Here is an 18,246-nt window from a genome sequence, read left to right on the forward strand (position 1 = left end):
ACCAAGCCATCCTAACTCATGAAAATTTTGTAACATTTACTGAGAAATCAGAGTATTGTAAATTCAGCCTCGTTTTAGTTGGCTGTGAATGAGGCTTGTCCTCAGTGAAGTCATCAGAATCACTCAGGGGATTAGAAGTGCTCATGGATCCGGGTGCAGGGTCAGGGAAGGTTTCCTGACCCTGAGCCTGTGGGTCTCCTCTTTATCCTTGGGAAATGCCCACCTCTGTGGCTGGCATGGGCTGCTCCAAATGGCATCCAGGGAGTGGCACAGCACAGGGGACATGGCTGCCCCCTCTCCCCGGGGTGGCTTGGGGTCCTTGTGTGAAAAGCAGCTGGCCAGACACAGCTCAGAGGGCTGCTGCAATTAAGGTAGATCTCTCTCTGTCTCTCAGGAAGGTTACCTGCTTGAATTATTTCTAAAACAATTTGATGCATGATTACTTTAAATGTATAAATCTCTGCATGTCCTCCTAGAGGACAAGGACTGGGTGAGAGTTTTAGGTCTGGGTAGTGCTTCACCCTGGGCTCTGTCTCTGATGGGATTTGATTAGGTGGAGCGATAAAGGCTGGCCTGGCATTTTGAAGTGTAATTCTGTGATGACAAAGGGCGTCAAAGAGGGCAGTTATGATTTATTGGTGCAGTTATCAATAAACAGTGATGTCAGGGAGAATTGATCTGACCATCTCAGCGGAAAGAGGTGAGCATGGAGAGGCATACCAAGGATCAGGGAGCTCTGTGAGTAGTGATAACACAGGTGGATTTTGGCTGTCCCATCTCATCCAGGTCCTGGCCACCTTCATGCTGTGCTTTGGGGGCCAGGAGGGAACCAGAGGGAAGCCATGGTGTGGCTTCTGGCTTTGTGGCACTGACAGCAGAATTCTGCTTTGATCCCTTCAGCTTGGTGCCAATAGAAACTCAAATTCATTCATCCAAGGCTTTCAGGTACTGTTGGGTTTGTTTGTTTTGCTGGATCATCCTTCTGGGTTGAGCAGAAGGATCTACTGCAAAACTGCAGGATTGTCACCCCTCATGGCAAGAGCAAACATCAAAAATATTTCCTGGCCAAGCACATTTCTGCAATTCATGTTGTCTTGTTCAGCTAGCTACAAATGTGAGTTATAACTGCACAAATGCATTTGACAGGTATTTTTCTATTGTACTGGTAATACTGGTGTTTAAAGCATTTAATCATTTTTATTTAAGAACTGTAGCTATTTCAGTAATATAATAGCAGTGCTGTTTGGCCAACCAGCAAGTCCAGGGATAGGAATAGACATATTTCCCCTTCAGTGCTGCCAGGACTCTTTAGAAGTGAAATAATGGCCAAATATACATGCAGTCACATACCTGCAGAGTGCAAACAAGCTCAATGTGTTGGCTTTAAGAGGAAAAGTCATACTGGGAAAAATAATTCTGCAAACAGTGTCAGCCTGATGGGTTAGGTGACACTTTGCCAGAAGAGATCAGCTCCTTTGCCATGGCACATGTCCTTAGGTATCATTGCAAGTGATTTTCCTCGGTTCAGAGTTTACACTGAGAGAATGTGAGAATCTGCCCTGAATTGGGTATTTTAAATGTGATTTTTAAAGCTTGGGGAAAAAAAAAAAAATCTAAACTCTTCATATCTGGGAAGGGGATGATGCAGTTTTCCCACAGCATGTGAGTGCCATCTAGTGTTGTGCATCCCCACCGGGACCTTTCCATGGCAGCTCCTTGAAAAGTTTCTCCACGCTGCCAGGGAACTGTGCACACCCCACTCCTCCAGGGGCCGGGCTGCATTTGTGCCTGGGCTTGGTCTACCCTGTAGAGCTTTGCGTTTGGTACTGCTGGAAGCAGAAGCCCCAGAGGTTAAGCTGTCCCTGCGCTGATGTCCCCACTGAATTAAGCATGGCTGAGGAGTGACTTGTGCCTCCATGCTACAGGCAGGTTAGGAAGGCAGAGCTCCTTGGGGGTTCCTCTGCCTGCTCAGAGGAGATGGCCAAAGCCATCAAGGAGCCACTCTTCCCAGCCACTCTTCCCTGTATTGGTGATGCATTACTGACAAACTGTTGAGCAACTTTAAAGATATATAACAAGAGAGTATAAAATAACTGTAAAAATGTACTATGTTAACAGGAGAGCATTTACTGACCCAATAGTGCCACATTTTCAGTGGTTTCAACTCTTTCCAGGGCATGCAGAGCACATTGGGGTATTTACCCCTTAATAGCAGGAGGGTGGAGATGAGGGAAGCTGTAGATCTGCTCTACTGTATTTCTTAATGTTCCAGTGCAGAGCTCTTAAGTCACCAAGTTAAAGAGTAGGTGCAAATGTCAGGACTGAGAATTAAGTCGAGCGCTAAGCAGCCTGCCTGCAGAGAATGGATTCTCTCATTCACTTTACTCAGGAGAGCAGAAAGCAGCTGCAGGTGGTATTAAATCCCATTGGTCTCAGTGGATTGCAGTCTAAGCTGTTACTGTAGGCCAGGACATTAAAGAAAAAAACATAGCTCTTAGAGTGAGGCACTGTTTATTCTGTTTGTTTTCTCTCAGTTATTTAGAAGAGTTTCATCTTTTCTCCTTCTGTTTTTCAGCTTGTAGCACTCCTCCAGTCAACATGAAAGTGCAGCCTGTGAACAGGACAGCGCTCCTGGTAACCTGGAACCAACCAGAAACCATTTACCACCCTCCGATCATGAACTACATGATTTCATACAGCTGGACTAAAAATGAAGATGAAAAGGAGAAGACTTTCACCAAGGATAGTGACAAGGACCTGGTAAAAGCACAGCATCAACCCCAGACATATGTATTAAGCTATCCTTATATTGTTATTTTCTTGGTAGAAGGAGGTAGAGGAGGAAAGCAGTCGTTACCTTATAGGCAGGCTAGTGTTTGGCCCACGATGAATTGCTATTGAAGTGTTCAGCATTAGCTGAACGGGCTACCCAAACACTGGAGTGTGAATTTATAGTTTCTGTGAGTGCATGAAGGACTAAATCTGCAGACACTTTTTCATGTAGTGTTGCTGAGAAGCAGCTGGCTCAGGAAATGGTGAGGCTCTGAATACCTTTTGGCTTGAGTTCAACTTACATATTTTCACATTAAAAGTCTGATCCCCCAAAATCTGTTCATGGGCTCAAGCTTTTCACTGTGCATAGCCCCTTGCAGACTTTGGAGCAATTTCTGGCAGCAAGTGCTGCCAGAGGCAGGAGTTGCATAGTCGGGCTTTAAGATTATTTTGGAGTGGCCCTGTACAAGCACTGCCTACATCTGGCAGTGTGAGAAAAAGAGAGAAGAGCAAGACAGTTCCAGCACAGATGGAAACACTGCTCTATCTCCTCCATTTAGGATTTCATCTGCTTGTCATTCTTGTCTAAGTGGAAGCAAGTATTGTACTGGTCCTTAACATTCCCTGCATATAAAACCAGAGTGACATATTCAGGTTTGAAAGGCCTACATTTATTGTTAATCAAAGAAAGTCTCTAGAATAATGAAATCAGTAATTGTATATGCACATGAAAAATGCAGCAGCACAGTGTTACTCCTAATGACTGTTACCATATTTTTTTTTTTTTTCAAATACACAATCCTCTGGGCCCATTCAATCAGTTAGACAATAATCTTCTCTTATTCCCTTAGATGAAGCTTCTTTTACTTCATTTCCATTTATATTTCCAATTTCCCCACTAGACATTGTTATCTGGGTCACATTAGGGAACGATCTGCCTCATGAAATCAGAAAGGAATCCACTGAAAGGCACCCAAGGTTATGATGTATTGTAACCTCTCTCTTGTCATAATTTCACTCTCTTAAGGGAGATTTTTAAATCAGGTATAAGGAGGAGAGCCTTAATCAGCAAAAATGAGGTGGGCACCATGAATGCATCCTGTTTTATGTAAAAGAAATAATTATAAGTGCAAGGGATGTGATGGAGTGATAGCTTGGAAATATATTGCAGTGAGACCTTGTGCTGTTCAGCAGAGCTTTGGGTTAAAAAAGCAATGACATCTTAGTCTATTTTAGGGGCAACAGAAGAGGAAACCCATTTTCAGAGGGAAGTGCAGATTGTTTTCAGTGCTCTGGCAGACAGTTGGGCTGTCCCATCGAGTCAGAGCTGGACAGTATTTTGCTGTAGAGATAGCAATGATTTCAAGTGACTCATGTAGCTCCTCCTGTGAACTGATGTTATTGTGGACTAAGGCAACTCTCAGGTCTAGGAGTAAGCAGGGATATCCCAGCCCAGGATGCTCAGCCATCGCATTGCATAACACACCAGCATCAAATTGCCTTAGCCAGTTTGTTGTAAAATAGTCAGTTTGAATATGCAATGACTCTTCTAGGCTTATCCTGTGTTTGGGTCATGGCTCTCCACCTAAAAAATCTTATTATAATTGCTGTAAAAGGTGAATGACTTGAGTTTTAATTTTTTCTGAGGAGAGCAGAGACATTGAGGCATGAAGACTGAAATAAGAACAGATTTGGGATTTGTTCATTTCTTTCTCCTGGGCAGAGTCAGCAGTGTCTGGGTGTATCCCTTTATCCTTCAGGCTTGCCCTCTCCAGGGAACCACTGAATATTTCTGTGTACAATATAGCTTGTCTTACATGGCATAAATGTTCTGTGTTAGCACAATGCTTTATGTATTTCAAACTGATCTTGGACAGTACTGTGGGGGTAAAAAACTGAATAATATCTATTTTTTTTAAACAGAAGGCCATCATTAGCCATGTCTCACCTGACATCCTTTATCTGTTCAGAGTTCAAGCAGTTTGCCGAAATGAAATGCGTAGTGACTTTAGCCAGACTATGCTCTTTCAAGGTAAAAAAAAAACCACATACAAATTTTTACATTGAACTATTCTTTGTTTGTTTAATATTTTCTTTGCAGAGTGCAATATGGTGTGTAGTTATTTCAGAAGATATTTGAATGCATGTAGACAATCCTAATTTCATATTGTGGCCGGTGACTTGATCTGAATCTCATTTCCAGTGAGGAGGGTTTGTCCGCACCTCTCACTGTCAAGTTTTGTCAGGTTTCAGGAGAATTTAGAGATTTTCTTGGTACTAGTTTTCTGAAACAAATTCATCAGAGACTATTTATGCATCAGAGGCCCAGCTATAACAGAATGTGAGTCTGATCAGTGTCTGTTTTATGTAAAGAGGAAAGGAGATCAGTCCTACCTTGACAACCACATGTGGAGACAACCAGGTTTTACCATGCATGCAACCTCAGTGATTTCCAAAACATACATATTTAAAGAAAATCAAAAGAACTAGATAATAAGCTATCCTTTGTCATGGATTTCCTTTTAAGTTTATTGGAGAAATCTGGTAAAGCTGAGATTTGGTAGAACTTGATTATTTTAGAGGGTTTTTTTAAGTGCTAAAGTTTTGCTCCTTCCTGGGAATTTAGTATGACATTTTTTATTAAGTGGGGCAAGTTTTGCCTCTGATGAGAGCATTCCCTCCCACTCTAGCTTATAGATGCATAAACCTCAAAATGGGTAATGGAAGAATGAAACAAGCAGAGAGTTAAAAGTTTAAATCCGTTGGATGAAGCAAAGAGTTGTCACTTGGATCTGATGCTGTATATGGAACAAAATAACAGGGGCATTTTTCAGTGTCATTTTCAGAAAGTATGGAGGTTTTGATCCTGCTCTGCTAGCACTTAGTGTCTGAGGGATGTCAAGCTGTGGACATGGCAGAGAGAGCAGGATCACAGAAGTGTCCTGGCCAAGTCACAGCTCACGTGGAGCTCTGTTCTTGGTACCTCAGCACGCTGTTTTGGACTTCACTTCCAAGTGCCAGGCAGAAGTTAGAAACTCATGTGTTGCTTATTACAACCTCTTTTACTAGATTATGGAATTGAAAATTCTTTGAAGTTTGGCTACAATAACTGTTTAATCACAGTTAGGAGTAAATCATTACTGGCAGCTCTGTAGGAGATCCTTTGGATACTCTAGCCCAGTATTCAATGCAGTGAAGTGATATACACATCTGCAGGGGGAGTAGATAATGGGATTCCTTCCACAAATCCCCAAAAAGGAGCTACTGTTCTAATCTCTGGCTGCATCCAATATCTAACCTAGAAAATTAATCTAGGTTAATTTTTTAATGTTTAATAATGTTTGAGCTTTCAAAACATTTATCAGAGGTTGATGATAAATGGTTGATTTACCAGAGGTAGTTGTAGTTCAGATATATAGCAATAAATAATGATAATATTTTAAGAACACAAAAAAACTATTATCATCATGCTACTCTTGCTTCCTGTGTAAGTCAGGATGTTTCATCTAGCTTGGGTTGAAGGAGAGAATTTGTTTTCTGTCAGTAAGCTGACATTGCCAGGCCTGAGTAATTAAAGGCAAGCAAGTCTGTGTTTAGACACAAGTGCAGAGTGAGTAATGCCAAAGAGCTGAGTTGCCTGTGCTCCAGACTGAGACCTGGGGCTGTGTTCTGCAGGCAGATGCTGAGCAGTAGTGTAGCAGTTTTCCTCTGCCTCCTCCCCTGCCCTGACGTGCTGCTCTTCTTCCCTCCCCAGCTAACACCACTCGAATTTTCGAGGGGACACGAATTGTGAAGACAGGAGTGGTAAGTCATGGATTTAGGGATCTGGGGACATTTCCCACCAGGTGGCAGCACGATGTTGGAAATCTGCAGCAGGACCCAGCTTTCCTGGGGAGGGGGTGTCCAGACCTGTCACAGGAGGGTTTATAGCATAAAATACAGCTGCTATATGAAATTGTTTTCTAGCTTCATGCTCTGAGAGGCTTTGACCCCTGGAGAATCAAATGTGAAAATGTTTTCCTCAATCTGTATTCAACCCATTTAGAGGGGATTTGTAAAATCTTAATGATGACTGTGGAAATAAATTCAATTTATTTTATTAACTGTATGAGCAGAAGTATATGCCACAGAAATAAGGCCTCACACACAGTATCTTTGTTCTTCCAGTGTTTTAAGGATACCTGTTACTGTGTGAATAAAGCCTGAACAATGTCCTTGTTTTATGTTAATTCAGGTGAGACTGTAACAAGTCACTGAGGCCAACTTTTCTGTTCCAGAATCAGAAATGTTGGTACATTTACAGTAAAAGTGGAATACACTGTTTCAGTTTTGAAACCATCTTATTAGTTTGTTTAATATAAATAAACTATAAACTATCCATAACCTAAATTTCTTGGCATCCATTGCACTGAGTTGTTCAGTCAGATTTATGGGCTGGATTCATACTATTGAATTTACTCTAAGTACATTGCTTCTAGTTTTATTCTGATCCAGTTTGATATACTCCCTAGTAAGCAAATAACATATACAAAGCTTGCATTTGAATGATTTATGTTTGTTTAATGATGTATAGAGGTATTCTAGATATATAAAATCTGATGTCAAATTTTAATACTCAGTCCAGCTTTGAGACTGTTCGTTCCAGCAAAAAGCAAATCTCACAGTGCCTCAGGGATTCAGATTGATAAGTATCTGAAAGTTTAGATGCTTATTTAAAATTTTGGCTTGAAATCTCTAAAGCACAGGTTTTCATCTGAGATCTCAGGTTTTCTGTGATTGCAGCTGGTCAAAAATAATGTGAGAAAGCAGCCTTGCTTGGTTTGCTGCAGCATTTCAACTACACAGCTTGACTGAACACAGGAATTGCAGAGAGATGCAGAAATATTTTAAAGTTACAAATTTCACTTTCCAAAATAAACATTTTACCTTTCTTTCAATGTTCAGCAGCACCTATTTAACCCTTTTTTGTCCCCATCTGGTGCCTACCTTTCCAGGTAATGGTCCTCCTGCTGATGAATTCAGTAATGTGAGACATTTTTCAGTAATTCAGAGAGGAAGAATGGTCAGGTTGTCCAGAGGAACAGCTTACTCAGCTTTTCCACAGAATTATTCCTTGTCTTTAGACAGTTCACTTCAGTCTCTTTCCACATCTAATTCAAGATTAGTTCTTTATGAACAGACCAAGGTTTAGGTTTTTATGTGTGTACTAAGGGGTTTTATTTACAGCAGAGCACACACATATGTGCAGGACCCTCATATGTGCAAGTGGGTTGACATTAGAATAATGTTGGCAGGGTGCAGAGGATGCAAAATCTGTAGTTCATCACCTGCTTTCTCCCAGTGAAGCAGGAACTGCCAGTCCTGCCTTTCCTTCACTGGTGGTGGCCAGAGTCCTGTGGATGTGGAAAACATGGGTGTCACAGCCTGAAGGTCCTGGCAGATGTGGTGGTGGCTTGCTGAAGGGCTCCTGATGCTCTCCAAGTCCTTCAGAAGTGCCCAGCTGGCCCTGCTGCAGTTCTTTTCTAACAAGAGCAATGCCTCACAGCAACACCTTATGAGAATAATCTAGATGGGTAAATTAAGGAAATAAAAATAGTATATTTTGAGGCTCTCACAGTGTGCGTAGGAAGAGCCAGAGCTCCTTGTCAGAGCAGACCCACCAGCCATGGATGCTCACGTTGGCAGCCATTATTTTGGGACAGCCGTTATGTAACACTGTATTTTTAAACTCCTGTCTTTCTTCTGAGGATTAAAGCACTGTGAGTAATGCAGCTGAACTCATTAAACTCCTTTACATTCTTCTCACCCCAAGAGGAAACTCACAAGTCAGTACTGATGTGGGAGGAGGCCTTGATGTAAAATAAAGATAAGGAAAAAAGAGGGTTTAATGATGATGTGGTGAAGGCAGGGAGGTTTCCTCTCTTTGAGGTTTGCTGGTAGCTCTGTGGCATGTTCTGTCCTGGCTTAGCCTTTTGTCCACCTGGTGTTGAATCTCTGGTTTTAGGAGAATAGCATGTGTATGAAAAGGGAGGGAAAAGCAAGAGAATGACCCCAGGTGGTATGTTGGGCTCCTGCTGATGCTTTCTGCTGTGTTTTCTTCCCCTCTGCCGCCAATGATCTCCTCAAGCCCACAGCATCTCCTGCCTCCTCAGCAGACATGGCTCCCATCAGCTCCGGCTCCTCCACCTGGACCTCCTCGGGGCTCCCCTTCTCCTTCGTGTCCATGGCCACGGGCATGGGCCCTTCCTCCAGCGGCAGCCAGGCCACCGTGGCCTCCGTGGTGACCAGCACCTTGCTGGCAGGGCTGGGCTTCAGCGGTGGGGGCATCTCCTCCTTCCCCAGCAGCGTGTGGCCCACCCGGCTGCCTGCGGCCGCCGCCCCCGGCAAGCAGGCCGGCCGCGCCGTGGTGGCCACCACCGAGGCCGCCGCCGCCTCCGCGGGGCCGGAGCGGGACTCGGCGCTCACCAAGGACGGCGAGGGAGCCGAGGAGGGGGAGAAGGATGAAAAGAGTGAAAGCGAGGACGGGGAGCGGGAGCATGAGGAAGAGGAGGAAAAGGATGCTGAGAAGAAGGAGAAGAGCAGGGCGACGGCAGCCTCAGAGGCGCGCAATAGCACAGAGCCCAGCGTGGCCGTGGCTTCCCCCAACAGGACTGCTGAGGGAGAAGGAAATCAAACCCTATCGGGAGAAGTGCCAAAGCAAAACGTTGCCCCCACGGCTGGAGGTGCCGAGAAGGAGAGCTTTGCCGAAGCCGACACTCAGCCCCAGCTGCTCCCTTCCACCCAAGTGCCACCAGCGTTCACCGACGAACTGTACCTGGGCAAGATCCCAAGAAGACCAGAGACAACAAGAAATCCTCCTCCAAAGCTGGACAGGTTTCCAGAGGAATATCCCTCAGATAACAAATTCATCACCATTAACCCAGGTGAGTGATCTTCAGGGAAACCATTTTTACCAGCGTAAGTGTTGGGAAACAACACAGTTTAAATTCCTTACTGATTTCCAGTAGATACAGCATTTTTGTGGTGTCTGGCTACATCTGATTGGCAGGTTGTCACAGGACCCAACCCCACAAGTTGTAACTGGGGGGAGCAGAGTGGAAAGGAATATCCTTTTACTGATCAGATTCATGGTCTTTATAGCTTGTTGGAACAGAAAATCTGGAAAAATTTTCACTCCCAACATGCCACATAAAGAACTTTGTTGAAAAGAAAAAGATAGGGGAATACAATGAACTATAGCTGTGAAATTAATTTGGAAAAGCAGCTGCTGTGCCGAAGTGGCATTTCATAGGAAGTCTGGTATATGTGCTTCTAGGTAATTTAGTTTATCTGCAGGATTCTCCCTGACTGGGCTTTGAGATATTCTCCCAAATCAGGATGGTTGCTGGTTTATTTCTCAACACAAAACCTACATGCTCTGATCTTCCAAAACAAGGCACCTTCTGTGGGGGGGAAAAAAAAAATCTTAACTAGGGAGAGTTCACATATTTTCTATTTGTCCTGACGAGAATTGCCAGTGTTCCTGTGCACTCCAACTCTGGATGTATGTCCCAGCTCCACAGTGTGTGCACAGCAAATAGAACCTCTGGGAAGCCTGCCCGGGTGATCTGCATGTGCTCCACTCCTGGTGTGGTCAGGGTTTGGCCAGGGTTTGCTGCACAGGCCTCTGCAGGCTGGTGCCTCACGGTGCTCCCAAGGCACCATGCAGAATGTCCACACGTGTTCCTGCTTGGGGAGCTCCGGGCACTGGTGAGGAAAACTGCAGCAACCAAATGGAGTGCGTGCATGTGGTTTTATTTTTGATTTATTTGTTTAGATTTAGATTGATATATTTATTAGACAAGTTTATTTGAGTGGTTATGTGTATTACCACAGCATTTATGAGATAGTGCACTTTTTTTGTTTATTGTTTCTGGGATTTTTTTACTACTATTGTTTGTTTTGCTAATCTGTAGAGTGTTTTATAATTTTCTTTTTCCAACAAAGCTGCTCTAAAGTAGTGTGAAAAAGCCTTGCATATTTATTTTTCTCTGCATTGATAAACACAAAAAGCAGATATTATATATTCAGTTATAGCCCAGAACCAATTTAAAAAACAAAGCTAAATCCAAACTTTAATAGCATTTGTTACAGAAATGCTGACCAGTCTGTAATGCTGTGAATCATTACTGTTCTGTCAGAGATCAGATTAACAATGCAGAAGCTGAGAAACCTGCAACAGGTTGTGCTGATTTTTTTTTTTTCAATACACTGCTAGTATTTTTTACTCCTCAGCTGGAAATCCTCAAAGGCCACTGCTCCCACTGAATATGGTCTGAGATGCCTGTCAGGCTGTTTTCAACATGCCTCGTGCCCTAATCACCTTTGGGTTAGGAAGAAGGCCTGTTGGGAGTGCTACCCTGTGAGAAGACACTTGGGAAAGCTGGAGAAGGAGCTTTGCTCCAGGCTGGATCTAGGTTACCAAAGACACAGGATGGTGAATTAGACTAGTACAAAGCCTAGGACTAATTGCTTCAGCTTAATTATTTTCCCCAGTAACATGGAAATTTGCAATTCATACAGACAGACCTGACCTAACTCATGCCAGGAGTTGAGTTTAGTGAAACTCCAGCCATAGCGAGATCTCCTCCTGTGAGAAAAGGCCTTAAAGGTTTTCCATAACAAGGTGAGCCTGAAATTAAAACAAGTGAAGCCAAGAGCGCATTGACAGAAGTGTCTGAAAGGATTCCTGAGCAGCAGCACAGCTAAGAATGTTAAGGGCACTTCCCAAGTAAGCAGAAAGCATCTCTGCAGTTTACTCCGTCCCAGTATGAGGGCAGAAACATTTTTGGATGCATCTTTTCTTCTGGCATCTTCTCTCTTGCATTTTTATAAGCAGTTTTTTAAAAGCTGTCAAGGTTTCAAAAATGTTTTTGTGAGTAGAAAGTTTATCATTTTAAAGAGTAGAAAATTGTTTCATAACAATGTACATTTGTAAAATTAATTATATGGCATCAAATTAGCAGTTGTAAGGAGATGAGTGTGCATGATTAGAGGAGAGCAGGGAACTCATGAGAAATTACAGGGAAAGTGTGAGGCCAATTAGTGCAGCAAGGCTCATTTTCTTTTAGTGCCTACTTCACACGTACACACACACACACACACACCTCTCCCGAGGCCATGTCATTACTTTCCAAATGGCACTGTCCTCTTTCTGACTGGGATTGGCCAATGCTAATGATTGTCTTCTGTCACTGAATGCCTGCTTGCATTCTCCTCTTTCATTTCCCTGATCGTCCTTTTCTCTGTTTTGGTGCCCACATTAGACTAATTGTACTTTTGAGCTGCAACTGTTACAGACACAGCTGCTCAGCATTGTCGCTGTCTCTGAAACCTGAAAATCAGAAAAACAGCAATTAAAATTATACTCTCACAAAAAGGGGGTGGGGATGGGGGGGCAGGGAATAAGCAAGGGAAAATATGAAACCCAGGATGATTCAGTTTTATAGGCTAAAGCAGATACTATCCCACATAATTTTGGTTGATTGTACCAGACAATTATACAGGTAATTTTTTTTTTACTGGAGTTAACAACTAGGCTGTTGTAAGCAAAGTAATAGCTGTGGGGTAGGGGCAAAAGCCTGAGTGGTAAGCTGGGACTGAGGACAGAGAGACTGGTTTGACTCCTCATCCAAATTTCAGCCAAGTGCTCCAATCCCTCAGTGCTCACCCACCTCTGCTGAGTTCCTCCCATGAGGGGGCATTTTAGAGACAGAGAGATCTTGATGTGCAGGGTTAAATTTCAAGCATGATGCATGCATTTAACAAAGACTGAATATTGGGTTTTAGAGCAATCTTTTCCAGGGATATCCTCAATTAGCATAATTAAACATCTGTGTAATTCTTCTCCATCTGCAGCAAGGATTATTAAGCTGTATTTTCATGTGGCACTTCAGCCATTTTCACACAGAATCACAGAGTGTATAAAGTTGGGAAGGACCATTGGAGTCAGCTAGTCCAGTCTCCTTGCTCTTAGAAAGGTTCCCCATAGCACTTTAATCAGGATTGTGTCCAGACAGCTTTTAAATATCTTCAGAGATGTACATGGCAGTTCACAAGAGCAAACAGCAGAATGGCTTGAAAATAAAATAATTGAATTATTTGATGCCTGCAAACTATGAATTTCAGATATAGAATTAAATATGATTGGCATCTGTTACAAAGCAGTGAAAAGTCATGCTTAATAGTGCACAGCCTGTAAGCCTGAATACTGCAGGACTGCCTTGAAGAAATAGGGGGTAACAGCTGCCCCATGATACAAGCTTGTATCAAAGGTTTCTTTAAGAAACATGGGTTTGCCTTTTCATCATTTAATAATATGGCCAATATTATTTTCCATAATTAATTAATACCTTTATATTAAGCACATCACTTCACTTACTCAAGGGAAAGATGAGCAAGCTGACTTTCTCTTAGGAGACGGTGTGGTCTGAGGCAGTTCAGCAGCAGGGCTTTTCTTTGGTTAATGGTATCTGAAATGGTACAACAAACAGAACTTTGTCCTGGCAGTTTGTGCAATGGCAAGGAATGATAAAAGTAGATAGGTTATATAGTACAGCTATTGTTGCTTATTATAGCAAGCAGTGTTACTTAAGGGAAATAAACATGTTTCTTTTCTCAGGAACCGTTTTCCAAGAATATGCAGAAAAAAAGCACATTTCACAAACTCTAGAATGCCTCTTTCCTACCTTGACCTTTATACAAGAATTGCACTGCCAGAGCCTCCTTGGCTGCCTGATGCCATCCAGTACTCCCTGTGCCAGGGCTCATCCATCCAGTGCCTGGGTGGAACTGCTGAATGGCTGGTTCACAGAAGTTACGGACTTTTCCAGGCGCAGGAGTAGATTTAGTAGTGCCAGGGCTTGTATCATGTGGGACCTCCTGAAACAGATATGCTGTAATAATTTTTTATTCCTTCCTACTGGGATGAATTCCAAGCCAGTAAAAGGCAAACTGAATTAATTCAACGAAGGCATATGCCACTGGAAACTGTTTACATTTCTTAGCAAAAATGGAGTTTCCTAGTCCATTTTTTAAGCTTCCCCCATCCCCTGCCAAGTACAGCTTATGGTGGGCACTGTTACAAGGATATGCTGTTGACACTACCAGGGCTTGACGTTCTTGCTTTGGAAAATAATGGAATTGTGACTATTTTTTTATTTCATACTGTTTTGTTGTACGGGAGAACAGGAAACTGTAGAGGCCCAGATCTGTCTTTTTGTGTCTGCGTGTTTTCATTTCATCTTTTTCCAAGTTATCCAGCATGCTGGCTTTTCTTAGGCTGTTCTGCCATGACACTCAAGACAGACACCAGCTCTACCTCTGGCCCTAGATGCCATTGTACAATTTATTGGCACTGGTTTGTTTAAGCTCTCACAGCACGTTACTTAAACAGTGGAAAACACCTTAGATTTTTTTCTTCAAAGCCAGCACAGAAACTGTGTCTTTTCTTCTGAAGTGCATCACTGCTTGAGTATTCCCAACTGGAATTTTGGGGCCAGCCATCAGCATTAGGGAATGGTATTTGCTATATTTGCTATTCTGGCACTCAGCATGCTGAGCACCTTCTTCTCCTCACATCTGTGGTACAGGGAGTTGGCAGGGGCAGATTTCTGTGTTCTCCACACTAGACCGACTAAGAGGAGCATCATGAGCACTGCAGAATTTAACAGTGTGCATTGGGACTGCAGCCCATGCTGTGCTTACAATGGAATTGAATTTTCTTCCCATGCAAACAGAAACATATGGTTTTGTGTTGAAAGATGTGGAGGTGGAACTAAACAGAATATTGTCACTGGAGAGAACTGAAGCAACATCCTAATGGATATAAGGCAGTGGGATTATTTGGCTCTCCTACAAGGTTTCATTACATGATGTGGTTTTTTGATTTGTCCCTTTTACTATTCTGATTAGTAACACCTCACAGGCTGACTTTTTTTCCTGCTCTTAAATGATTTGAAATGCACTGGTAATAACTGATGCCTCAAGACAGCATTTCTTAAGTTTGGCAAATACAGAGAATAAGCCTTTGCTCTAATTTGGGGGTTGCTCTTTTCTTATTCTTTGCTAGTCAGGGAATTCAAAGATGTTCAATCAAAGTGCATGTTCACTTCTCCCAAACATCCTTCTGATTAGCACATCATTTAGGCTGCTTACTAAAGGGCATTACCTCTATCAGCCTAGTTCTCAAAACTAGGAAGACTTCTTGCTGGGCTTGCACCAGCCTGCAGCCTTGCTGTTTTTTCAGCAGTCAGGCAAAAGCATTTACAATTAACCTTTACTTCCACGTTAGTTGAATTTTACTCCTGCCTATGGAGGAGTATAATCTAAATGCTATTAAAATAGAGTATGACTTCATGTTATGTGACATCTGGTGACTTCTAATTATCTGTGTTTTGCCTGCCTATGGTGAAAAGGCAATTATGTTCCTCTGGTAGGATTTGCAGCAGTTTCGGAAGCTATGATAATACAATACTGAATGAGGGCAAGGAAGCATGTTGGTAAGGAAAGACTCACAGAGGCTTAAGAGTAGAAGTCAAGTGTGCATGTTTCAATCCTTCTTGAAATCTGAAGCTGTTTGTACTAATCCTTTTCCATTATGTCCTGTTGACAGGTATTGATCAACCACTGCCTGTTTGTTAGGAAACATGAATAAGATATGGAATCTGCTTCTGCATTTTTCTTTTATCATTCTGTCTAAACCAATTTACTCATCAAGTATACATGAATTTGCACAAATTAGATGTCTTTTGAAATACACTGGTGCAGTGTCTATGCTCATTGGCTCCAGCACTTGCAGAACTTCTAGATATTCATCTTATATACGATACAATAATTTTAGTGAGATGTCATGCAAAAAGTGAAGCGGAGTTAACTCAGCCAGATCTCAGGGTATTGACAAACTTTAATTTTGTTCAAAAGCTGTGCCATAATGATTTCTTCTGTCAGTTACAACACATCCTATCCATTCATTCATCCACCCATCTTGACAATCCATATGCTAAAAAGTGCTTTCGTATGCAGTAACCCACCAGATTGTGACAATTCTGCAAATGATGTGACATGACACCCAACATGTTGAGGATTTTTTATTTTAAGATAGTTAACCAAGAAATTTATTTCTAAAGAAAAGTATTACATGGAGCTTTGCAAACAGGGCTGTCCTGCACTGTTGAGAAACAGAGTACATTTATCTGCAAACACTGGTGACAGAGCACAGCATTGGCTCAGTGGGATACTCCACATCTGATAATGCGTGCTTGCACGAAAGAGTCCTAAAAGTGTCTAAGAGACCGTAATTACAGGCAGTAGTAAAATCCTAGCCATATGTGGCAATAAACACCATACTTCTGTGCTCTCATGTCTCAGACTGAAGACAAATGGAGTCCCACCCTGCAGTTAGAGGATCTCTGCTCTGTTTACTCATAGCATGTAAAAGGGATAAGCTATTTGTTTTGTTTATACATTTTTCCATACAGTAATTCTTTTTTCCACCCAGTGATTGGTTTTATGTGTTTAACACACAGCTGGCAAGAACAGTTCCAGCATGGCCACGAGACCTTCTCCTGGTAAAATGGAATGGATCATCCCACTCATTGTGGTCTCAGCACTGACCTTCGTGTGCCTCATTCTTCTCATCGCTGTGCTTGTCTACTGGAGGTGAGCCTGTTTCCTTATCAGTGGAAACTGGTTAGGATTTGAAACACATTCCAGGTGGTGTTTTTAATGTGGTCCTGTGTTTTGTTATTTTCTTAGAAGTTAAGGTGATAGATGCATTAGATAGTTCTCTGGGTGCTAGAACAGCTTTCTTGGTTAACTATTCAGCTATCTTAAATGCTTATTTTTATGTCATGAAAATGAGCTTGGTAGAGCTCTACCAGTGGTAGAGGCAGCTGTAACAGTGACTATTTTCACAAACAGTCCCTCTGAAGTAGCTATTAAAAAATTATCTTTTCCTGGCCTTCAGGAAAGGTGGTTGTGGGAGAAAATGCCAGTTAGACTGGCCTTGGTTTCATGGATGTCTTTGCCACAAACCTTCTGTGTAATTTTATGCAGTTCTTTCCTTCTTTTGACTGTACTTCAAGAAAGTGGGGTAAGCTTGTTTCTCATTCTACAGCAATGCTCTCTAGCATTGGTGAAGAATTCAGAACTGCAGCCTGCAAGGTCTTGAAAGTAAAGATTGCCTCCTACAAAGAGGCACCATCATTCACACGAGTGGACATTGGTTCAGTGGTGGAGACCAGGATTATCATCAACAAATCCCTCTCCATTTGATTTAGAGTAAACTAAAACCTGCAGCACCTGCTCAGGTCAAAGTCAGAACCCAGAGGCACCTGATTTGTCTGCAAGTTAGCATTAACCACGGATAAGCCACATACAAGATATTTAGGAATGATTTCAAAATCTGATTAGCTGGGATAAAGTAGCTTTGATGGGAAATACCAGCCCGTTAATCATTATATTTGCAGAATCCATTAAAAAAGTACCAAGCTATTTTTCAGTACACCCATTTTGCTGTCAATTAGTTGGCCCAATTGTTCAGACTGAGAACATTTGAATTAATAAGTAAATGGCAATAGTCTTGTGAAAATAATTTCTATTAACATTTTTAAGTAATTAACATCATTGCAGTAGGAAGGTGAATAAAAATTACAGTGGTATATGCATAAAAGCTGAAATAGGAAAGGTTCTAAAGAGCCCATTGTATTATCCTGTTTTTCAATATATATTGTCTTTATTTGAGGTACTAAACTTGGTCACATTCACACATTCACAGCAAGTCCTGGAAGGATATGGTATATCTCAAAACGCTGGGTTGAAGGATTAGTAGTATTTATCTAGTGTTGATACAAAATTCTCTTCTAAGGCAGAAAGGTTTTGAAATACAATGCTAACAGCTATTATCTAGAAGAATGTTGGTACTATCATTGTTTGCAAAACATTTCCATTTCTTAGCAATTTCACTAGTGGAGCAAGACAAATAATTATAAAATTTGTGTTTAATTTGCTCAAAGAATACCATCCCTGAAAAGATATTAAAGTTGGTGGAGATTGAAAATTAATATAGACATGGAAATTATGTCAGGTAGCAGTCAAAGTTTTTTGATAAATATAAAGCAAGAAATAAAGGATCAAACTTGAAAGGACATATATACTACCTTTAAATAATCTGTGAGTAGTTTTGAGGATTTTTAACAAATACAAAGAGTGTATTAAAAATACACATATGTTTTAGGATAAATGAACAAGCAACTAGAACACAAATCATTCCCAGTAATATTTCACTGGGAATGCTGCAGACCATGTCACTGAAGTGGCAGCACAGCAATTTATTTGCTGTGTGATTGCCTTTCCTCAGGAAAAAAATAAAATATTTACCTCTGTGAGTGTTTTAAAGTAAGGGGAAAAAGAGATTTTGAAGCACTGCAGACTCTA

At 41.8% G+C, this 18,246-nt stretch overlaps 1 protein-coding gene across 1 annotated transcript in view; it reads left to right on the forward strand.

Moving 5' to 3' along the window:
- PTPRG (protein tyrosine phosphatase receptor type G) overlaps positions 1 to 18,246 on the forward strand; it is a 391,106-nt gene that overhangs the window by 307,313 nt on the left and 65,547 nt on the right. Inside the window, exons 9-13 of the mRNA XM_021537228.3 lie at positions 2,576 to 2,760; positions 4,696 to 4,804; positions 6,527 to 6,576; positions 8,900 to 9,695; positions 16,338 to 16,470. Of these exons, the coding sequence (XP_021392903.3) occupies positions 2,576 to 2,760; positions 4,696 to 4,804; positions 6,527 to 6,576; positions 8,900 to 9,695; positions 16,338 to 16,470 (1,273 nt within the window). The remainder of the gene's footprint in view (positions 1 to 2,575; positions 2,761 to 4,695; positions 4,805 to 6,526; positions 6,577 to 8,899; positions 9,696 to 16,337; positions 16,471 to 18,246) is intronic.

The sequence above is a fragment of the Lonchura striata genome, chromosome 12, assembly GCF_046129695.1.
Source record: "Lonchura striata isolate bLonStr1 chromosome 12, bLonStr1.mat, whole genome shotgun sequence".
Taxonomy (NCBI): Eukaryota; Metazoa; Chordata; class Aves; order Passeriformes; family Estrildidae; genus Lonchura; species Lonchura striata.